The 25,131-nt window shown below is 38.0% G+C and overlaps 1 protein-coding gene across 3 annotated transcripts in view; it reads right to left on the bottom strand.

Annotated features, from left to right (window-relative positions):
- Positions 1–25,131, bottom strand: part of PRKD1 (protein kinase D1) — a 317,471-nt gene that overhangs the window by 141,386 nt on the left and 150,954 nt on the right. For all 3 annotated transcript variants that reach the window (XM_028114819.2, XM_028114820.2, XM_088025056.1), the window contains one exon: positions 8,088–8,226. In XM_028114819.2, the coding sequence (XP_027970620.1) occupies positions 8,088–8,226 (139 nt within the window). The remainder of the gene's footprint in view (positions 1–8,087; positions 8,227–25,131) is intronic.

Below are 25,131 nucleotides of genomic sequence, written 5' to 3'. Positions count from 1 at the left end.
CAATAGTAAAGATATTACTATTGCTATTTGACAGGCGATGGATAAAGACTCAGGGAAAGGAGGTGACTTGCCAATCACTATGCAAGAAATAAATGGCAGTTCAGCCCAGTCTTTGACTGGAAGTCCACTAATTATCAAACTGGATTTATGGGGATATATGCCATAAAATAACTGTGATGCATATTTCTGAGTTAATATATGTAAAGCACTTAAAACAGTGCCTAACACATCATGAATGCTATACGTCCTTATATCATCATCATTAATGTTGTTTTTCTTAAAGAACAATATGGGGGAGAAATATTATTTATTCAAAATTAAACAAGAGAAATCGAACACAGCAGAACGCAAAATGTCCATAAAGTTTTCAAATGAAATAAGATTCTTCAAAGAACTTTTCTCTTTAGGGTTTGTCTTATGCCCCATGTTACCTGGGAAGCATGTTTTCACTCTGCCTTGACACTTAGGGTTACTTGGGTATAAAAAGACAGAGAAGCAGTGCACTATTGTGCCACATCTCCCTAGAGACTCCACTCCACAAAGAGACAAATAATGGAGAAAACTACCAAAGTAAGGAAGGAGTGCTCCGAGCCCCCATATCCCAGTTGAGGTCACAAGTTGGGAAAGGTGGAAAGTCTATGGAAACATTCCAATAGCCTCCTCTTTGTATTCACTTTTCTATGAAAACGATTAACGTAGTACAAAGAAACTAAAATGAGGTTTACTTGCAAGACAAAGATGGAAAGAGGCTTAATATTAACAATAATAACAAGGAAATGCTTAAGACACACTTAACATAAACCCTACTTGGAAGAAAAGAGTAACGACCTGTAATCTTACATTTCAGTTTTCCATTATTATAAAACCACCAGCACAAATAATTGCAACTAAAGTTGGACAGGACTTGGCACCACGAAGCCTGGAACACTTAGATGCCCAAAACAACTACAGAGAAATATAAATTGAGTACTCAGGCTAGGTCTTGTACAACCTTAATTACTCAAGCAGTATGAAGACTGGGGAGGTGCTTCGCACGATTAATTCTCCCTTCTTAAAAGCAAACAAAACCATGTCTATCTAACGTATTCTTGGGGAAAATAATGCAGTGATCTAATATATCCCTCTCACAGTTTTCCTCCTCCCGCCGTATTTCAGGGGAGTATAAAACACTGCTAAGCAGTATCCTACATCTGACAGAAATGGATATAACTGGCACAGTACCATACAAATCAATAATTTACATTTTCTATAAAAGGAAAAAGGACCTTGCTAGAATTTTTTTACCTTTTTTGGCTCATGGTTTAGGCACTGAATCCTAGGAATAGAAAAACATGGTCATAAGGATTCCTGGAAATACACTGATGCTATGACAATATTTCAATTTTGATCAGAGTTGTGAAATTATATGATGGGATCCTGTTTAAGCAGGGGTGTGGTTACTTTATTTTTTCCTATTTTGTACTGTCACTCTATGAAGAAAAGCCTCCGGGTTTTCTTAACCTGGTCACAGTTTTTATATTTATTAAATATTTATTTTTTCATGAAAAGGAGGGGATAAGCGTTCTACAATAAAAATAATGCCAGTGGAACCTGTAGCTCGTTACTGGTTTTGTTGTTACAAATACCCTCAATATTTCCCTGAAGTATCAACTGACCATAGTAGGAATTCTTTGAACAGATCCTCAAGAAATCCTGTTCAAGTTCAAATGGTTAACCTGAACTTAAGGTAATGTAAATAGTGATTAAACACTTAGATTCAAGTTCTGGTACTATCTCCACTACTCACTGCAGGATGTGGGCAAGTTAAAATGTATATTTTATAGCTTTTAAGATATCTGATTTCACTACCTCCCAGAGTCATTGTGAAGGAAACATTACTTATGTAAACAGATTCAAAAGCTTGTGCTCTTATGTAAACAAAGCTTTCTTTCTTCCTAGCTCCTGTTTTTCCATGGTTCAAGTATTCCCCTCTGTGAGAGAGAAGTGGCCTATGTGTAGAGAGAACAGATAGACCCTCTCAGACCATTTGGTCCATGGGCTTGACCCAGAGGAGTACTGCCAGTGTAGACTGCTGAGGCCAAGACTCACTATATACTTGGGAAAAAAACAAGTATTTGTGTTAAAAGTGAATTTGGGAAGTGATCTTAGAAAGTTATGCTTCATATTAGCATGAACCAAAGTTAAGAGTCCTGCAATAAATAGCTCTTTTAACATTGTTTGACACAACAATTCTCAAAGTTGTCAGACCAGGATTCCCTAACAACGATGGACATTGTGGGGAAAGGCTGCTAAGAGCGTGAGGAGGAGAAGAAACCAGAACAGCTAACATCTATTGTGTAGTTGCCTGTGTGTAGAAATCTCTGAAGTGCTTCACATGCGTTCACTTATTTTTAATGTTTGTAGTAACCTCACACTGTAGGTGCTGGTGCTGCCTCCATTTCACAGATGAGGAAACTAGGGCACAGAATGTCTAAATGTCTTTGCAAAGATGTAAACAGAAAATATGGAAGATGTAAAAAGAAAATATGGAATCCGGGCACTATTAGCCCTGTTTGATACTTACCCATCCAGTGTAAGATTCTTTTTTGATTGAAAAACACACAAAAACCCCTAAACCTCAGAGATTATGCAACTTGTACAAAATCACAAAGGAAATCAATGATACTATAGGCCCAAGAAATTAGTTCTCCAGCGTCTTGGAGCAGTAGCTAAACCACTCAACAAACACATTGAACAACATGTGAGAGCAAGACTTGGTGGGAGGGAAGAGCATGTGATCACTCTTAGGTGGTTGTAGCTGTCCTTAGAGTCCTCTTCATATTCTCATTTTCCTTCATCAACTATAGCCAAATGGGCATATATCTCTTCAATTTTACCCCTAAAATATTCCTTAATCTCTCTATCCCATTTTCAGCTCTTGAATCATGGCCTGAAAATAGGCCCACAGCCCCCTCTGCCTGGGCTACAGCACTAGCTTTCTAATGAGGCTCCTATCCCTAGATGGTGTGGAACAAATAACCAGCCACATGTGGTGACACCGCTTTGCAAAAGCTATAAATAATACTGCATGATCTATTGCAAAAACTAGTGAAAAATATCCGAAAAAAATTGGATTTTTACCATTAATGAAAGAAGGAAAGATTCAACATTTAGCTCTGACTTTAAAATTGTAATTTTACTAGAGAAATTCTTGTAGTTGTCTATTTTCCATTTAACCACCTATTAGACACACACACACACACACACACACACACACACACAATTATTAGCGATCAAGCCCCCACAAAACAAAAAACAAAGAGTTGAGTCATGTGAATGCAGTGCTGGTTATTAATTTGCTTTGCTATGGCTGAATTATCAGGCTTTGATAGAGACCCATCATGAAGAAGGCATCAGATGAATTCCATGAACTTTATTTTATAGTTTAGGACTACACACTTGAACTTGACTTTGGCTTTAGTAAGAGAAATTTCCATTTGCAGTGTTTTCCTACTCCATAACAATAGTACCAATGCTAATCCTTTGCTTAACAGACAAAATTTGCCAGTGGTGGGAATGTGCATGGTGGGGAACTTCCATGGAGTTCTTTCTTTTTTTTCTCCAGAACCCAACCCATCCACCCATGAGCAATGTTTTCCTGGCTTACAGGGTCTAAATGCACTAGCTCATACAAGCCCTGTTTTTCAAAAAGAAAAGGAGAAAACCAGCAAATTAGCCAGGAGCAGCCTGGTTAGAACTAACAGATGATGAAAGGTCTCAGCACAAAATGACATGAGCAAGAGAAAATTCTTGATGGTTGCCTGAAGAGTCTATAGAGTATTTCACCTTCCTCAAAATTAATTTTTTCCATATTTTCTCACATTTTACTGGACTCCTATGTCAGAACATGTTCCTATGGGTGGAATACAGGTTAAACATTAAAAGAATCAAATTATGTTTATGCTGAACTACAGAGTAAAATTTATTTTTTCATAAGGAAAAACAGAAAATTTGGACAAATGAATTTGAACAATAAAATTATAGTCGTTAAGAGAAAAATCTCCACAGCATCGTTTATGTTCTCAAACTGGTCGAAAGGCAACAGAGGGGGTGCGCCCTGGGTTTTGTTCTCCTACCCCCATTGCCATTTTGAATGAAGTTGATACTTAACCACACCTTCAGGAAATGGCATATTACTCTGCACTGCATATTCTTCCGGGACTGGGTCAGGAATGAGTAAGTGATAGGAGCTCCCTCACATTCACACCTGACATGCCTTCGTTAGCAATCATTTGTCTTGCCTTCAATTATAATGCAACGCAACCCTGCCCACATCACAGGTGCTAATTTCTGGTAAGGGCTGAGTCAGTGCACAGCAAGGAGACATGAACTTTCTATTTCTTACTATTGAGGAAATACCTAGAAATAGTATTTTTATAACAAATCAATATTTTGTCAAAATTTTGTAAATGTGATAACTTCTAATGTGAAAGCCACTAGTCAATCAATCAGCTCATATATATTTATTGAGAACCTCAACTGTGGTAACAAAAGGATGCGGGGGCAGGGGGAAGAAGAGATTGGTGAACAGCAGTAAGGCCAGTAAAGACGAGTCTGCACCGAGACACAGAGGCAGGGGACTGTGTGTCTAGCAGCTCTGTGTAGCTCAGGACCAGGAATGACAAAAATGGATGGTAAAGTTATTCAGAGTACAGACCTGTGTAACAGGCCCTGTGAGGGTGTAAGAGAACACAAGAGAGTTGAGAATGCATCAAAGTGATGTAAGACGTGCACATGGTGGCCCATGTGCTGTGGGGAGAGAAAAAGAAAGGGAAAAACACAGTCTTAAGATGGTAGGGAGTTGGTGCCTGAAAACTACAGTCAAAAGACAGGGCCTACAGATGTGGATTTGGTAGCAGCAGCAGGCAAGATGGAGAAGGAGTGCCTGAGCAAGGACCGAGGAGCTGGACCATGCCTTAGTGGTGAGCTCAGACATAGGAAACTGACGACAAGGAGAGAGGAAAGGGGTAGGGGGGGAAACAGGGTTATAATGGGGGGAGGGGGAGTTAAGGAAAAACCATTTTTAACATTTACTGAGAAAATCACAATGTGAAGCATTAGAGTGGGAGAGGAGGGAGAATACAGCCACCAAAGAAGCTAACAGAGAAATGTGGGAGATCATCAATTAAACATAATTGAATGCGTGTATATATAAAAAACACATACACTACATATATTATATATAATAATTTAAATACATATATTTAATTAAATATGTATACTTGAATATTTAAGGGTTAAATGACATTGGGGACGTGGGACTATGTGGACTGAAAAAGTTGAAAGTCTCCAGGTTCAAGTCTGAAAGTAGGCTGTTACAGAACGGCTCCTTTTAAATACCAACAAGTTAGCTGATGAGAGTAGGAGAGACCTTCCTGAGTCTGGTATTGGGACAACAGGTAAGAAAAAAGGCTGCCTTTAAGTGCCCTCTCAGCAGTTGTGGCCATGGAGACAGGAGAGGCAGAACATGGGACAGAAAGGGTGGCTGGCAAAAGGAGAGGAGTATAAGCACAATGAGGGTCTTGGTTTGCAGAGATGGTGGGAGGAGCATCATGCTGTTCCCTGGGCAGCAGGGCAATGCAGAGAGCTGCGTCAGGTCAGTGTGCCAAAGGGCAGGCCCTGCTCACTGAGGTAACATGCAAACAGGCAGCCCTCTTCCCTCTCCCACAAGCACAAGCACACCCACACCCAGCTTGCATTCAATCTGTCTGGTATCACTATAAAGTGCTTGACAACAAAAGTAAAATGGAAAGAAAAATAAATTAAATTTTGAAATGCGCTCTTAAAAATTCTCACATATTTCTGGACATTGCCACAGGCCAAAAAAAGAAAGATTCGTAAAACGTATTACATTATTTGCAAAGCAGCCTGGCTATGAGTTTAATATGAATTATAGATAGAATGGGTCCAGGGCATGATTTCCCTGAATAATTTATTACAGACAGACCCTCCTATTCATAAATAGGAAACTTAAAAAACAATATGTCTAAGGCACTAGATTTTTTGTTTTTTTTATTATGTTAATCACCATACATTATATCATTAGTTTTTGAGGCACTAGTTTTTTGAGGCCAGGTGTACTACTTTTGTGAAAGAGCCAACAAAAGGTAACAGCATGGAGGTTTCTCAAAAAATTAAAAATAGAGTGGCGCCTGGGTGGCTCAGTCGGTTAAACATCTGCCTTCGGTTCAGGTCATGATCCCAGGGTCCTGGGATCTAGCCCCACATCGGGCCCCCTGCTCAGCAGTAAGTCTGCTTCTCCCTCTTGCTCCTACCCCACCCCCCAGTCTCTCTCTCTCTCTCAAATAAATAAAATCTTTCTAAAAAATTAAAAATAGAACTACCATATGATCCAGTAAGATTCCACTACCGGGTATTTACCCAAAGAAAATGAAAACACTAAATCAAAAAGATATATGCACCCCTATGTTTATTGCAGTATTATTTACAATAGTCAAGATATAGAAGCAGCCCAAGTGTCCATCACCAGATGAATGGATAAAGAAGATGTGGTGTGTATGTACAACAGAATATTACTCAGCCATAAAAAAGAATGAAATCCCGCAATTTGTAAGAACATGGACAGATCTAGAGGGTATAATGATAAGTGAAACAAGTCGGTCAAGGAAAGGCAAATACCATATGACTTCACTCATGCAGAATTTAAGAAACAAAAAAAATGAGCAACAACAAAAAACAAAAACAGACTCTTAACTATACAGGACAAACTGATAATTGCCAGAGAGGAGGTGCGTGGGAAGGATGAGTAAAATAGATGAAGGGGATTAAGAGTACACTCATGATGAGCACTGAGTAATGTGTAGAATTGCTGAATCACTATACTGTACATCTGAAACTAATTTAACACGCTATATTAATTATACTTGAATAAAATATATATACGAAAAAATAATAATAAATTAAAGTGGTTGGTATTGTCCACAGAAAACACATGAAAGCTTTTGCTTTTTTGATTTAGCAAGGGGCAACCCTATAAACAAGAACATTATTACTCTTTTATCTAACAAAGCAAGTTTATAGGCTCTAGCTACACAGTGAAAATGTGGCTATCCCAGGACCTCACATAGTGATAGATGATCAACAAAGATAAAGACAAATTGGAGTGAATCAAAGCAAAGTCCAACTGAATTATAATCGGTGCAACCAAGGTCTGGGCTCTGAACAAGTTGAGGAACTTGAGGAAGTGAAATCTAGAATCAGTGAAGCAAATGGATTTCCTTTAGATAAAGAAATAACAAGCAAAGATGGCCAGAGGGGAGAAAGGAGCAATACAATAAGAGTTTCTCAAGAATTCCTCAATTTCCACAAAACTAAACATTAAAAATCTAGATCTGTTTGTATTATTGCACTGATCATTGTTGTAAGGATCCCCACTACAGCTGTTCTCTGGCACTTTTTTTTTTAAGTTAAATATGCCTTTTTTTTCTGTATTGATACACACAGTCTGATTACTAACTTCTAAATCCTAAAAAAGAAATCTAAATCTGGGCAGAGGGAAACACAGCAGCTCCTCAAGGAGGGATCTGGCTAGTGTCACATGGCATGGCCTGACCTGCTGTAACTCCCCGAACTCTGTTTTCCAACTTGGTCTTGGCTTAGAATGAGTAGACATCTGACTTAACTAAAGCTACAGATTCCTATTGTTATTTCTTGGCTTCCAGCCCCTCCACACATTTGAGGTCCTAACATCTGTCTTTCCCCACTGGGGAGTTTTTGGTTTGCTTTTGCTGCTGCCCAGATGATTCAAGGTGATGAATGCAAGTATGCTTGTGTATTGCTGGGAGGCTTGGGGAGATGGTAAAGTTGGAGAAAGTGACTGGGGCCATACTGGGTGTAGAAACAGCCAACTCGAGGCAAACCATTTGCTTTTTCCAAAAAATAATTTGAAAGTTCCTGAAGACAGAGGCCTAACATTTCCTTTTAGGGCTGAGTTTGATGGATTTTTTTTATGTTGCCTTAAAAACTTATGCCCAAGATTTCTTCAAATACAAACTATTAATCTATGGATAGAGAAATAAGTGTACTACCTGACAAGACAACTTCAATAAGATCGCCTTCTTGGATATCGTTAGCCGTTTTCACCAGCTGAAGGATGTTTTCGGAGGTAGGGTCATGGCGAAAAAGCAGGATCTTATCATACATTCCGTAGAAACCACATTCAGGGAACTGTAAATACAAATACCACAATAGGTTAAATGTCAAAATCCTCCTAAATTTAGAATAGAAACCAAAAAAATAAGTGTCAGGGCACAAATACAAGCTAATTTATACTTTTATACTATGTTAAATATATAGTAGGTATATTTGACATACAGTAAAATTCACCCTTTTTGGTGTGCAGTTCTGCAAGTTTTGACAAATGTATAGGAATAACTACATACCATCTATGTGGTATACACAAAACAGCCAAGATATAAAACAGTTCCCATCACCCCCTAAAATGTCTCCATTCCCACTTTGTTATCAACTTCTCCCCTGACCCCCGGCCCCTAGAAAACACTGACCTTTCTATCTCCAAAATTTGGTCTCCTCAAGAAGGTCATATGAATGGTATTGTACCTTTTACATTGCATATAATTTTAAATCTGATGTTTTACTTTTTTATTTCAGATTTCTTATTTATTTATTTTGAGAGAGAAAGAGAGCACAAGTGGGGAGGAGGGGCAGAGGGAGAAGCAGACACCCACCGAGCAGGGAGCCTGATGCAGGGCTTGATCCCAGGACCCTGAGATCATGACCGAAGTCAAAGGTAGAGGCTTAACCGACTGAGCCACCCAGGTGCCCGAATCTGATGTTTTTCACTTAGTGTAATGAATTTAAGATTGCCCATTCTGCTACATGTATCATTAATCTTTTCATTTTCATTGCTGAGGAGTGTTCCATTGTACTGCATGGATATACCACAGTGTATGTATCCATTCCTCAGTTGAAGGGCATTTTAGTTCCAGTTTTTGACTATTACAAATAAAGCTGCTATAAATGTTTACTTAGAGGTTTTTGTGTGAACACAAGTTTTTCCTTCTCTGGGGTGTATGGAAGTATCTGGATAACTTTATAAAAAATTGCCAAACTGTTTTGAAAGTGGCTATTGCATTTTGCATTCCCACCAGCAGTGTATGAGAGTTCCAGTTGCTCTGCATCCTTGACAGCACTTAGTGATGTTGGTTGTTTTTACTGTAGATATTCTAATAGGTGTTAGAAATAGAAAAACAATGTTTTTCTGTTATAGAAATAGAAAAACAATCTAATAGATGTTGATTGTTTATTGTAGATATTCTAACTCATAGTTTTAATTTTTCCCTAACAACTAATGATATTGAGCATCTTTCCATTGTGTCACCCCCATGCACACAACTGATCAACTCCTTTGCCCATTTTTTAAATTGAATTGTCTTCCTATTGAGCTCTGATAGTTCTTCATATATTCTAGATAAAAGGTGTTTATCAGATACGTGTTTCATAGATTTTTCTTCTAGTCTGTGGCTTCTCATTCCCTTCACATTATTTTCTGAAGTTCTTAATTTATATGAAGCCCAACTTATCAAATATTTCTTTATGGATCATGCTTTTGGTTTAATATCTGATAAATCTTTGTGTAACTTAAGGTAACAAAGATCTTCTCCTATGTTTTATTCTACATTTTCTTCTTTGGGGTTCTACATTTGGATCTATGATAAAATTTGAGATAATTTTTTAATGAAGTAAAAAAAACATCGATTTAGGCTCATTTTTTTGTGCATATTCTTGAAGATTCCTTTGGAAGTGGTATAAGTTCTTCCTTAAATATCTGGTAAAATTCTCCAGCAAAGGCATCTAAGCCTGGATTTTTCTACTAAGATTTATCTTTTAGATAGCACTACTTAGATTTCCATTTTCTCTTAAGTGAGCTTTGGTAGTTTTCTTTCAAGGAACCTATTCATTTCATCCAAATTGTTGACTTTCTGGGCAAAAAAGTTTTTAATATTATTCTTCTATCACCCTTTCAATGTCTATAGGGTCCATAGTAATGTCTCTTTATTACTTTTTCATAATTTGTCTTTTCTTTCTTTTTGCTTGATCAGTCTCTGACCATCAGTCTATGTATCTGATTTTAAGCCAGTTCCATACTGTTTTTGATTACTGTAACATATTTTGAAATGAGGAAGTATCATGCCTCCAGCTTTATTCTTCTTGCTCAAAATTGCTTGGGCTATTTGGAGTCTTTTGTGATTTCATATGAATTTTAGAATTGTTTTTTCTACTTCTATATAAAAAATGTCATTGGTATTTTGATAGGAATTTCATTGAATCTGTAGATTGCTTTGGGTAGTACAGACATTTTAACATTAATTCTTCCAATACATGAACATGCTCTGTCTTTCTATTTGTGTTCATTTTCCTTTCTTTGAGCAGTGTTTTATAGTTTTCATTGTACAAGTCTTTCACCTCATATTTTCATGTAAATCCTTGAAAGTTGTTTTCTACTAAGTCCATCACCTCTACCATTCTGGTCTATTTCCTTTAACTCTTTTTTGATCCTTCTAGGTTACATTTCCTCCTACATTTCCTACTTTTTCATATGTGTACTTTCTAAAAGTTGAAGTATAGTTAACATACAATGTTACATTAGTTTTAGGTGTACAACATAGTGGTTCAACAATTCTATATGTTATGATATGCTCACCACAAGTGTAGCTACCACCTGTTACCATATAATGCTATTAAAATATCTTGACTATATTCTCTATGCTGTACCTTTCATCCCTGTGAATTATTCATTTGGTAACCAAAAGCCTGTACCTTCCACTCCCACTCCCCTTCACCCATTTTGCCCATCCCCCTACTCTCTCCCCTCTGGCAACCACCAGTTTATTCTCTGTATTTATGGGTCTGTATCTGCTTGTTTGTTTGTTCATTTGTTTCTTAGATTCCATATATAAGTGGAATCATATGGTATGTGTCTTTCTTTGCCTGACTTATTTCACTAAGTATAAAAAGAGAAATGCCATATGATCCAGTAACTCCACTACTGGATATTTATCCAAAGAAAATAAAAACACTAATTCAAAATGATATATGCACCCCTGTATTAACTGCAGCATTATTTACAACAGCAAAGATATGAAAGCAACCTAAATGTCCACTGACAAATGAAAGGATAAAGAAAATATGGTTTATATATAATGGAATGTTACTCAGCCATATAAAAGAATGAGATCTTGCCGTCTGGAACAACACAGATGGACCTAGAGGGTATTATGCTAAGAGAAATAAGTCAGAGAAAGACAAATACCATGTGATTTCATTTATATGTAGAACATACATGTACTTTTTAAATTAGATGCCAGATTTTATGAATTAATGTGAGCAGTTGGACTTTGTTGTCTTCCCTTAAAGAATGTTGACATTTGTCTTGGCAAAAATATTAAGAAAATTGCAGCTCAGTTTTGTCTTTTCAAGGTTTATTTTTAAGCTTTGTTAGGTTAGCTTTTAGAGTAGTATCTCCTCTAGGGATAGTTTAACCCTACTACTAATACGTAACTCTTTGAACATCTCTATGAAATATCTCAAGTGTTCAGTGAAATTTCTCCCATTTGCCTGATAGAAACTCAACTGTCTCTCAGCCCTGTGTGAGCTCTGTTAAGTGTTCATTTCATACCTTCCAGGCAGCTGCTCTTTCCTCTGCCTTAATGATTTTCACCATACACAAACACAGATTTGTATTCAGTCTAATACTCAAGTGGGCCCTTAGGCAGATTTCTGAAGCTCTTTTTCTGTATAGGTCCCACATTTCCAGTGTTTCTCCCCTAAAAATCCTTTTGACATGGTCATCTTGAGCTCTATTTGTACGTCTTCCATACAGCTAGACAACTAGGCTCCTCTTAGGTTCTTTCTCCCGACACTACATTCTGGATCTTGCCTCCAGGCAGAAAGCTATTACTTACCTTGTTTGTTTCTCTTCTCTCAGGGATCATAATCCTGCATTGCCTGTTGGAAAATGTCTGAAAACAGGCATTCTACACATTTTGTAGTGTTTTCTATTTGTTTGGAGCAGGTGAGCATGTCCTATACCAGATACTCCTTGGGAGGAGAACTCAAAGCCTCATGTGCTTTTAAAATATAGAATGCTAATTTTTTCTACCCAACCTTTTGACTACCCAATTCTATATAAATAGCATTTGCAAGAAAAGTCAGTTAAAGACAAATAAAATGCCCACAATTGGGAAGAGTACATTTTAGATGACACTGAAATAAATATATAAAATACATTTAGTGAAATAAAATTTAATAATTATCATAAAACTCTTAAACCTCAGTTTGAGAGTTTGAATTAAACTTTAACTTAAAGAATCTTCCCTGATTTGATCACAAATGTTCTTCAAAATACACTAATTAATGCACAGATCATCTTACTATATCCTGTCCAAAACCATGGGTAGCTGATTCTGACTCAAGATAGGAAAGAGAAAATACAAGGGACTCAGTGTCTGAGGTGGGGTGAGTAGACAATAATAGCTAGACAGGAAGAGAGATGAAACAACAATTGTCTTCCCAAAGAAGAACCAAACTTTACAGTGTCTTCTAACAATGTCTTGTGGATGTGCTGTGTGGAGGAAGGATCAGGTGGCAATAATGAAGAGGGGCTTAGGAGGCATCTCATCACGATTTGTCAACATGTCCACACCCCTCTTGCTTTCTTTAGCAAGGAAATTGTCCTTTCTTCAAGGACATTTCTAAATTCTATTTCTCTATGGTCTTAGATTGCTAACATTTGAGTATCCCATTCTATATTGTGCCTCTTTGTAAAAGTGGGTATATGGAATGGATGATTTTGTATTCAAGTAAGGCTTGAGCGCCTCACATCCTAATTATTATATTTCTTTCTGAGGGTGACTCACAAAACACTTTTAAAAATAAGAACAGGTAGAATAATACCAATATATACAACCCATATTAAAGCTATTATTTAAAAAGACTGAATTTAAAAACCAAAGATACCATCATGAATATTCATGGAAGTTATTTGTCCAAGATATAGAGCACTGAGGTGTGGATATTCTTTCTCCCACATGCCATCTTACTGGGTCATAAACATGGCTTTTCTTTCTTCATTAACAAGCCATTCAGAATCAGATTGTAGAGGCCTGTGAAGCAGGGCACAGGGGTGAACATGAAGGCCTAGCCTCACGGGACAGTTGTCATGGCAGCAGAAACTGAGGGTTCGATTTTTTTTCAAATTGTACCTTTTTTATTGGCCAGAGAAAAATATATGCACATTTGCCTTTTACTGTTAAGAGAGAAAAAAAAATCTTTTCTTTGATGTAACATAACGTTCTGCTTGAATAGAACCTATACAATAAGACTTCCAAAAATTATATTTAAAAATGATGTCTGGAAGGTGGAAAGTATAACAAAACAATGCCTGACAACTGAGAAGAGAACATATTGGGGGAAAATATTCATGGAACAACATTCCCTAATTTGGTCATAATCATCTGTTTTTACGTGAAGGTGTGTGAGCTTTGAAATCTGAAAACCCTCATTAAACTAAACAGGCTTTCAGAAAGGCTCAGAGGCTTGTAAACTCAGCTGGAGCTTATTACAAGATCAGTTCTGTGTTTCTCAGAGGCTTTGTGGTTGTGAGCGCAAACATCTGAGATAAGTGATTTCAAGCTCTCTCTAAGTTCAACTGTAACAAAACTGGCCACTGTGAAAATACGGCCAACAATCACGGCACTGGTCCTAAGCTCTTTAATTCTACCCTATGCTGGAAACCTCTGTGCTGCTGTGTGTATCATTTGGCATTTTTGACCACAGAGCACAATTTACTGTTACATTTCACTATAAATTCATGGCTGGCCAGACAATGTGCTCCAGAGTAGAATAAATACATGTTTTAATGAGTTGCTGAAATGTGACCTGGCCAACGGGAACTCTGAGGAACAAAGGGTGCTTTTCCACAGTTGAGGCCAATCACAAAGGGCAAGGAACAAGCAATACCAGAAATAAATTAATCCATGATTCAGTCAAGTAGAAAAAAAAGAAAGAGAGTGAGACGGCCTGCCTGATTAGGAAATGAAAATACACTGCCAGTTTACTTTTGCTAAAAGGTGATGAAAATCCTGGAATTAAATTATTCTGCTCAATAACAGAACACATCAGGCAGGTGAATATTGAACTCTTCTCATCAAAGACGCTTTCCAAGTTATTTTCCAAGAACTCTTTTGTTTATAACAAGTGGTGCCAAGACTGGCCACCCTTAATGAGCAAAGAAATTAAAAAGGTGCTACTACTTCCTAGTTTGGCCAAAATACTCCCTAAGTATTTTTCTAGGAGTACTGGGACAACAAGGGTACACGATGAGCAACTGTCTTAACGAGAAAGCCTAAACAGTTGGGTAAAACTGCCTCTGGGGTTCCTTGCTGGAGTTGCACCTGAATGATGTTAGCACTGAACTGTGAAAAGCAGGAACAATCAGACGGTTGATGATGGTTCTGAAAGCAGTGGATCCTTAGGTCAACTGGATCCTGCCGAGGGATGTCATGGGTGAGACCTAAGGCAACTACTGTTGTAAACTTTTCTTAACTTTGCCTAGGAAACTAGCCCATCCCATTTTTAATCACCTCACAATTAAAAAAAAGTCTAATAATTTTTTTATAATTCATATATATAATAACTTTTTAATAATTTAAGTATAGAAAAAAGTTAAGTATATGAAAAAACAACAAATAGTGAATAACCACTGGGTGATTATCACGTACACAGCACTACAGCTGTAGCAACAAAATTATGAGCTGGTTCAAGCCCACCAAAAGCATGAACACTAAACTGACATTTAAAACACAAGTTATAAAGTGTAAATGAAAGGGGAAAAGAAAAAGTGAATACTCTATATTATCTGGAGGCATATTTCTGAAATATATTCAAATTTGGGCACAGGCTCTTTGATTTGGTGATTTCATATCCTCAAAAAGGCACACATGAAAAGAATTCCACCCCATGACCACATAGCTGTGTGACTAGTTTCTGAATCTAATCTTAGGAAACAGAATCCAGAAAAAAAATTAACTTTTCTTTTTAACTCCCTCCCTCCTCTACCCAACCCACCCCCACCCCCGCAAGCCAGGCAGAAAACTGAATAGTGTTCCATCACAATAACTAAGAATCATTGTCAATGGCAGAACTTTGCTATCTCTCCTAGTGGCAACTGTTATTACAGATTCTTGGTTGAATCACTGGTCTCTCAGTCCAAAAGATATGATTCATGAAAATAAATCTGTAACACCTATTTTCATGAAATATTTTGAAAAGCCTTTGCAGAATTCCAGTTCCTGAAAATGATGACTAAATGATAGTTACAGTGTTGCCATAAGAAGATGCATTATACACTACCCAAGCCATGAAAAAGAGCATGACTGTCGCCGACAGAGCCAGGAGTGCAGGCATTCTCCATTTTACTTTGCTATTTTCTGGGCCACAGGCATGCTGTCCAGATGAAGAGAACCCTAGCGAACAATCACAACCCTTGCCTGGCTCCCTCTGTAGTTCTTTCTCTCACCAGCACCTGTAATCATATGACTCTGCTCTACTAGCCCAATGCTTCCTTTGAAAAGGGATGCCTAACACCAAGGGTCTATCAACTTCAGAAATCTTCAAGGTCTGAATTTACAAACACAAAAGTCACTCGGGCTACTCCTCCTCTCTCTGCTCTAGAGCCAAAACACCTCCTTTTCTCATTCAAGACAGGATTTTAATTTATTCCACTCTTGTTTTCCTAAAGGCAGATCTAGAATCTGACCCACGCACTTTCTTCTGCTTAGATTTTCTTTTTTTAGCCACTCTCCTTTCCATTAAGTTCAAAAGCCCATTGTTTAAACAATCATTTTCGTTCATAATTTTACATTTGGACCTTAACCTTACCCTCCATTTGCATTACAGAAAAGAAAAATAAGCAGAAAAAAAATCTGAGGAAAAAAAGGAATATATTTCATCAAGGAGAGGTCTGCTTGGAATCTTTAGATTAAATATGAAACGGTAGATTTTGGTTATGAGATTTAAAAGTTGGTTGTACTACCAGACACAGAAACATGCATATGACCGGAACTTGGCAACACCTTTGGGGAAGAAAGCTAGACTATAAATTCTTCTTCCTAGGGCATATAAATATATTGACATCATATACCAGATATTGCTAAAGAAGTCTGTTTAATAAATTATATGCTTATCTTTAAGGCAGCAGATGTGACTCAGTGTGATGCTTAATTGTTAGTAGAAACTTTTCCTCTACATTAATTTGAATAATATGTCATCTATTAAAAAGACAAAAGCAGTAAGAAATGACTTAATACATCATTAACTCTAATGCAGCAACTTCTGTGTATAGACTTCCTGGAGGTACGTTAGATCATTATTTTGTTGTCTATAATTTTTAAGGTTTAAAATAAATGTTCATATCAAGCAATTATAGGTGGTAATAATTAATGAGAGCCTCACCACTGTTGTGTAAAAACATATTATACTGCATTATACCTTGACAGATTACTAGTCAGTGATAGCTATTAGAAGACTTAGTAGGCACTCTGAAATTATTCACACAACAGTAATTAGGTGCATAGATGTGCAGCTTGGAAATGGAAAAAAATGTACTTCGCACTCTTTGTCTTACTCTGTATTCAACTGTCATTATAGAATACTGTATAGTTTTTACAGTCCTTAATAAGGCTACATGGTTGTTCATTACTTAAATGAATTAATGATAATGGATGCACATATTAGATAAAATGAAGAATATGACAGCAACTAAAAAGGTTTTACCAAAAATTAAAAATCATTAACTTTGGAGAAGAAAAATTTCCAGAGGTAATTTATCTTTTCATTTAGAGATGAGTAGACTGATGCTCAGAATTTACTAGGGAATTTATCCAAGGTCACAATGTTAGGCAATGCCAGAACAAGGACGAGAAGCCTAGTCTCCTAACTCACTGCTTGATCTTCCCTCTCAGTTCCACTTCTCCTAGGAAGGAAACACAGGAAGAGTGGCCAAAAGTCCAGCCAACAGTGAGTCAGAACTGAAAACCCTGAGCACTTTTTTTTTTTTTTGCCAGAAAGTGCTGGACCCACACTTACAGATTTTGGATTTTGAACAAAACTAAGGTAAATGACTTAATGAATTTTAAAACAGCTATTCCATGGCAACCTTCAGTTCTTACTACGTAGACAAGAACCTACAGTTCTTACTACGTAGTGACAGTGAGGAAGCCCACTGAAGGCTGAATGACAGCAGAATGGACAGCTTATAGCAGAAGAAAACCTGGTCGGGGTCATTAAGACAAGGCGGGGGGGCAGGGAGGGCACAGTCTTACACATCCTACCCTCAAAGGAGAGTTTTATTATAAGAGAACCATAATTAATATTTACAGAATTATTGGTCCTTTAGATATAAAGAAACATACACATAGTATTGAGTAATACATTTGAAAAGATTTCCACTAAATTATCTAAGATAAAATTGGAAAATAAAATGTACTCTTATTTGGAAAATTTGTACATATGTCCATCATGTTCATTGATGATAATGAGAGATAATTATATTAGCATATTACAATCTGAGTTTGTATTTCAGATGCATGCTGTGTAACTTTTCATTAAATTAAAACTATATTTTAATATTAAATATACACAGACCAATGACCAGAAAATGCTAATTTAACTGCACACATTTACAACAAAGTTTTTATGTAATCATTAATAATGCCATTAACCCTCAAACTGCTATGGACTGTATAAACAGCTGGTCAATTTATGAAAGCCAGTTAAAAAAAAATCAATCTTTAGCAAAATAACTGAGTAAACCATCTCTTTTTTCACTGTTTTACTCTTATGTTCTAAAATGTTTGATTTTGACTAAATTCATCTTACTCTAGGTAATTTTTGTTCACACAATAATTGGACAGAACTAAGTACGTGTAATCATCAGGGATATAACATACTGGAGAAGGGTGTGGGAGAGAGACAAACTGCCTGGATTATGCCTCAGATCAGAAATCTAGAAATGGAGGTTAGGGAGAAGTATTTAGAGGTCAAATACTTTTCTTACCAAAGCTCTTTAAATGATATACCTAAAGGAACAAGAAATGGGGATGGGACACAGACCTTCCAAATAAAGTGGAAAGGCTGATGTCACATATATAACCGTCCTGCTGAGCACCCACCTGGATCACTACAGCACACATAACACACAGAAGAACACCTCTCTCAAGAGGTCGGGGAGACATCACAGCACACCACAAGTGCACCCAGTCCTTCGTTCACCCAAACTTTTAGGTACTACGTCCCTAGCTAGAGATACAATGATAAATCAAACCAGACATGGTCTCTTCTTCTCAGAAGGAAGGGGAGAGCACAAGTGGGGGAAGAAGGGCAGACATCAGATAGCTACTCCCACAAATGAAGGTGTAACAGGACAGTGAGATAAGTGTAATAAAGAAATGGAGCGACTTCCCAAGAAAGCATACAACGAAGGACCAGACAGGGAATTAGGAAAGGCTTCCTCGAAGAAATGGCATTTCAGCTCAGATCCAACGTTCAAAAGCAGTAACTTCGGAAGGAGGGCGGTAGCAGGTCAGAGTTGCTAGCAGCACAAGCATCTGTGCAAAAATCTTACATGTTCTTTAACATCACGGTAATAAGTCTCCTTTGATCAAGGGGAGAAAAAAGTATTGCTGGTTCCCACATCATTACCCTTTCATATCTCATGGTAGTCCACGCTGGGACTAATGCCTGTGTCATCATCTACTTTATAGCTCCGATACCATATGAGCCCCACAAACTGCTTATTCATTAAGAATCCCCTGGACTTAGACCAACATCAGAATTCAGTGATAAAATTAACATTTCCCAAAGCCTATACACTTACTCCACGAGTAGCTCTATGACAAGAAGGTCTGAAATAAGTTTGGAAAATGTGGCATATACTATACCCTTCCAGAAAATTCACCATGCATTTTATCATATTTATGTTTATAAAGAAACTTGCTTCCCAGGCATATTTTTATATTTGACACATATATGCATATATGTGACATATATCACATATATTATAGGTACATATACATACACTTATTTGTTTACTGATTGCTTCCCAGAACCATTGTAGAGATTATTAAATAACTGTACAGACCAATGGAGCAAGATGGCGGAGGAGTAGACCTAAATTTCGTCTAGTCCCAGGAATTCAGCTAGATAGGGATCAAACCATTCTGAACATCTATAAACTCAAAAGGATATCAAAGAAAAGAGGAGCAGCAACTCTCTCAACAGAAAAGTGACCACTTTCGGGAAGGTAGGACCTGCGGAGAAGTGATTCTGAGGCGATATTCGGGAAGATAGATGGCGGGGGAGGGGGCCTCCATCAGCCGCTACCGGCAGGTGATAGAGCCGCAGAGCACAAAATCTGAACTTTTAGAAGTCGGCTCCGCTGAGGGACATCGCTCCAGTGGCTAAGCGGGGGATGGAACCCTCGCAGGACAGTGTGGTCTCAGGACCCTCGGGGTCACAGAAAGACCGGGGGTGTCTGAGTGCAGCAGAGCTCCCAGGTATCGGAGCGGGGAAGCCGGCTGCAGAGACAAAGCCAAGGCACGGGCTCTCAGCTCGGGGTGGCCATAAAGCAGGATCCGCGGCACGGTCAGGACACTGCTTTTCCAGCGGGTATCCAACAAGCAGCAGAGCCGGGGAGACTCCCCTTCCTCCCCTGGGGGGAGCGGCGCGGGAGCACACTGCAGGGATCTGCTGGGTTTGGAGACTCCACACGGGGTCGGGTGCCAGAGATAGAAACGCTCGCTCACAGGCCGGGTGAGCACGGAGTGCAGCCAGAGACCGGGGAGACGGGAGTGACTGACTGCTTTTCTTTCCGGAAGCAGACGAGTAGGACACCGAGTTCTCGGCTCCTCCGGGGCAGAGATTGGGAGGCCGCCATTTTCACTCTCGTCCTCCAAAGCTGTAGGGAAAGTTTGCAGGGAACAAAAGCTGAGAGCAAATGTGAGAAGATGACTTAGCCGGGACCAGCAAGGGCGGGGCAATTGCGCCTCCAGCAAAGACATTTGGGAACCACGGCAACAGGCCCCTCCCCCAGAAGATCAGCAAGAACAGCCAGCAAGCCAAGAACAAGTTTACCGATCAAGGAGAACGGGAGAACTCCAGCGCTAGGAGAATACTGCACATAGAATTCATGGCCTTTTTCCCATGATTCTTTAGTCTTTCAAAGTTAATTTTTTTATTTTCTTTTTGTTCTTTTTCTATTTTTTTTAAATTTTTCTTTTACCTTTTTTTACTAACATCTTATAAATCGCTTTTTTAAAAATCTTTTTTATTTTTCATTTTTGGAGTCATATTCTATCCCTTCATAGTAGTTAACCTTATTTTTGGTATACATATAACTTGTTCTCTCTTTTTTTAAATTCCTCTTCTTTCTTTTTTCAACCAACTTCTTCTCTTACCAATTCCTTTTATAAAATCTTTTATAATTTTCATCTTTACAGTCATCTTCCCTTCATCATATTTATCCTTATTTTTGTATATATATACGTTTTTCTTTCCTTAAAATTTTGGGAGGCACTTTCTTCTAACAGACCAAAATAGACTCAAAATCTAGTGTGTGGCACTGATCTATGCACCAACCTGATCATATTTGATCATATTCCTTTTTTTAATATTTTTTTCTTTTTTCTTCCTTTCCCTTTCTTTCCCCCCAGTTTCAGGTCTCTTCTGACTTGTTTAGTGTATATTTTCCTGGGGTCGTTGTTACCCTGTTGGCATTTTGTGTTCTCATTCATCTATTCTCCTCTGGACAAAATGACAAGACTGAAAAAAAATCACATCAAAAAAAAAAAAAAACAAGAGGCAGTATCCACTGCCAGGGACTGACAAAAAGAGAGATAAACAACTACTGGATCATGAGGGCAGAATTCGAGAGATAACTGATACCATCAGATGAAACAATATTAGAATAATTGGGATCCCAGAAGAAGAAGAAAGAGAGAGGGGGTCAGAATGTATATTGGAGCAAATTATAGCAGAGAACTTCCCTAATGTGGGGAAGGAAACAGGCATCAAAATCCAGGAGGCACAGAGAACCGACCTAAAAATAAATAAAAATAGGTCAACACCCTGACATCTAATAGCAAAACTTACGAGTCTCAGAGACAAAGAGAAAATCCTGAAAGCAGCTCGGAAGAAGAGATATGTAACCTACAATGGTAGAAACATTAGATTGGCAACAGACCTACCCACAGGGACCTGGCAGGCCAGAAAGGACTGGCATGATATATTCAGACCACTAAATGAGAAAAATAGGCAGCCAAGAATATTATATCCAGCTAGGCTGTCATTGAAAATAGAAGGAGAGATAAAAAGCTTCCAGGAAAAACAAAAACTAAAGGAATTTGCAAACACGAAACCAGCCCTATAAAAAATATTGAAAGGAGTCCTCTAAGCAAAGAGAGAGCCTAAAAGTAACAAAGACCAGAAAGGAACACAGACAATATACAGTAATAGTCACCTTACAGGCAATACAATAGCACTAAATTCATACCTTTCAATAGTTAACCTGAATGTAAATGGGCTAAATGCCCCAATCAAAAGACACAGGCTATCAGATTGGATAAAAAAAACAAGAGCCATCAATATGCTGTCTGCAAGAGACTCATTTTAGACCCAAAGACACCCCCAGATTGAAAGTGAGGGGGTGGAAAACCATTTACCATGCTAATGGACACCAAAAGAAAGCTGGGGTGGCAATCCTTATATCAGACAAATTAGATAGCCAAAGACTATAGTAAGAGATGAGGAAGGACACTATATCCTACTTAAAGGGTCTATCCAAAAAGAAGATCTAACAATTGTAAATATCTATGCCCCTAACATGGGAGCAGCCAACTATATAAGCCAATTAATAACAAAAGCAAAGAAACACATCGACAACAATACAATAATAGTGGGGGACTTTAACACCCCCTGACTGAAATGGACAGATCATCTAAGCAAAAGATCAACAAGGAAATAAAGACTTTAAATGATACACTGGAAGAAATGGACTTCACAGACATATTCAGAACATTCCATCCCAAAGCAAAAGAATACACATTCTTCTCTAGTGCCTATGGAACATTCTCCAGAATAGATCACATCCTAGGTCACAAATCAGGTCTCAACCAGTATCAAAAGATTGGGGTCATTCCCTGCATATGTTCAGACCACAATGCTTTGAAACTAGAATTCAATCACAAGAGGAAAGTTGGAAAGAACTCAAATACATGGAGACTAAAGAGCATCTTACTAAAGAATGAATGGGTCAACCAGGAAATTAAAGAAGAATTAAAAAAAATTCATGGAAACAAATGAAAATGAAAACACAACTGTTCAAAATCTTTGGGATGCAGCAAAGGCAGTCCTAAGAGGAAAGTATATAGCAATACAAACCTTTCTCAAGAAACAAGAAAGGTCTCAAATACACAACCTAACCCTGCACCTAAAGGAGCTGGAGAAAGAACAGCAAATAAAGCCTAAACACAGCAGGAGAAGACAAATAGTAAAGATCGGAGCAGAAATCAATGAAATAGAAACCAAAAGAACAGTAGAACAGATCAATGAAACTAGGAGCCGGCTCTTTGAAAGAATTAATAAGATAGATAAACCCCTGGCCAGACTTATCAAAAAGAAAAGAGAAAGGACCCAAATATATAAAATCATGAATGAAAGAGGGGAGATCACAATCAACACCAAAGAAATACAAATAATTATAAGAACATATTATGAACAACTATATGCCAGCAAATTAGATAATCTGGAAAGAAATAGATGCATTCCTAGAGATGTATCAACTACCAAAACTGAACCAGGAAGAAATAGAAAACCTGAACAGACCTATAACCACTAAGGAAATTGAAGCAGTCATCAAAAATCTCCCAAAAAACAAAAGCCCAGGGCCAGATGGCTTCCCAGGGGAATTCTACCAAGCATTTAAAGAAGAATTAATACCCATCCTTCTGAAACTGTTCCAAAAAATAGAAATGGAAGGAAAACTTCCAAACTCGTTTTATGAGGCCACCATTACTTTGATCCCAAAAGCAGACAATGACCCCATCAAAAAGGAGAATTACAGACTAATATCCTTGATGAACATGGATGCAAAAATTCTCACCAAAATGCTAGCCAATAGGATCCAACAGTACAGCAAAAGGATTATTCACCATGACCAAGTGGGATTTATCCCTGGGCTGCAAGTTTGGTTCAACATCTGCAAATCAATCAACGTGATACAATACATTAATAAAAGAAAGAACAAGAACCATATGATCCTCTCAATAGATGCAGAAAAAGCATTTGACAAAGTATAGCATCCTTTCTTGATCAAAACTCTTCAGAGTATAGGGATAGAGGGCACATACCTCAATATCATAAAAGCCATCTATGAAAAACCCACAGCCAATATCATTCTCAATGGGGAAAAACGGAGAGCTTTCCCCCTAAGGTTAGGAACACGGCAGGGATGTCCACTATCACCACTGCTATTCAAGGTAATATTAGAAGTCCTAGCCACAGCAATCAGACAACAAAACGAAATAAAAGGCATCCGATTTGGCAAAGAAGAAGTCAAACTCTGACTCTTTATAGATGATATGATACTTTATGTGGAAAACCCAAAAGACTCCACCCTAAAACTGCTAGAACTCATACAGGAATTCAGTAAAGTGGCAGGATATAAAATCAATGCACAGAAATCAGTGGCATTCCTATACACCAACAACAAGACAGAAGAGAGACAAATTAAGGAGGTGATCCCATTTTCAACTGCACCCAAAACCGTAAGATAACTAGGAATAAATCTAACCAAAGAGGCAAAGAATCTGTACTCAGAACTATATAATACTCATGAAAGAAACTGGGGAAGACACAAAGAAATGGAAAAACATTCCATGCTCACGGATTGTAAGAACAAATACTGTGAAGATGTCAATGCTACCTAGAGCAATCTACACATTTAATGTAATCCCTATCAAAATACCATCCACTTTTTTCAAAGAAATGGAACAAATAATCCTAAAATTTGTATGGAACCAGAAAAGACCCCGAATAGCCAGAGGAATGTTGAAAAAGAAAAGCAAAGCTGGCGGCATCACAATTCCGGACTTTAAGCTCTATTACAAAGCTGTCATCATCAAGACAGTATGGTACTTGCACAAAAACAGACACATAGATCAATGGAACAGAATAGAGAGCCCAGAAATGGACCCTCAACTCTATGGTCAACTAATCTTCGAAAAAGCAGGAATGAATGTCCAATGGAAAAAAGACAGTCTCTTCAACAAATGGTGTTGGGAAAATTGGACAGCCACATGCAGAAGAAGGAAACTGGACCATTTCCTTACACCACACACAAAAATAGACTCCAAATGGTTGAAAGACCTAAATGTGAGACAGGAGTCCATCAAAATCCTAAAGGAGAACACAGGCAGCAACCTCTTCGACCTCAGCCACAGCAACTTCTTCCTAGAAACATCGCCAAAGGCAAGGGAAGCAAGGGCAAAAATGAACTATTAGGACTTCATCAAGATAAAAAGCTTTTGCACAGCAAAGGAAACAGTCAACAAAACCAAAAGACAACCGACAGAATGGGAGAAGATATTTGCAAATGACATATCAGATAAAGGGCTAGTATCCAAAATCTATAAAGAACTTATCAAACTGAACACCCAAAGAACAAATAATCCAATCAAGAAATGGGCAGAAGACATGAACAGACATTTTTCCAAAGAAGACATCCAAATGGCCAACAGACATAAGAAAAAGTGCTCAACATTGCTCGGCATCAGGGAAATCCAAATCAAAACCTCAATGAGATACCACCTCACACCAGTCAGAATGGTTAAAATTAACAAGTCAGGAAATGACAGATGTTGGCGGGGATGTGGAGAAAGGCGAACCCTCCTACACTGTTGGTGGGAATGCAAGCTGGTGCAACCAACTCTGGAAAGCAGTATGGAGGTTCCTCAAAAAGTTGAAAATAGAGCTACTGTACCACCCAGCAATTGCACT

Source organism: Eumetopias jubatus, unplaced genomic scaffold (genome assembly GCF_037043125.1).
Source record: "Eumetopias jubatus isolate StellerSeaLion01/CBP00866 unplaced genomic scaffold, mEumJub1_p1.0 scaffold_7, whole genome shotgun sequence".
NCBI classification, from domain to species: Eukaryota; Metazoa; Chordata; class Mammalia; order Carnivora; family Otariidae; genus Eumetopias; species Eumetopias jubatus.
The sequence above is the reverse complement of the archived record's forward strand: the minus strand, read 5'-3'. Positions and strand labels throughout refer to the sequence as shown.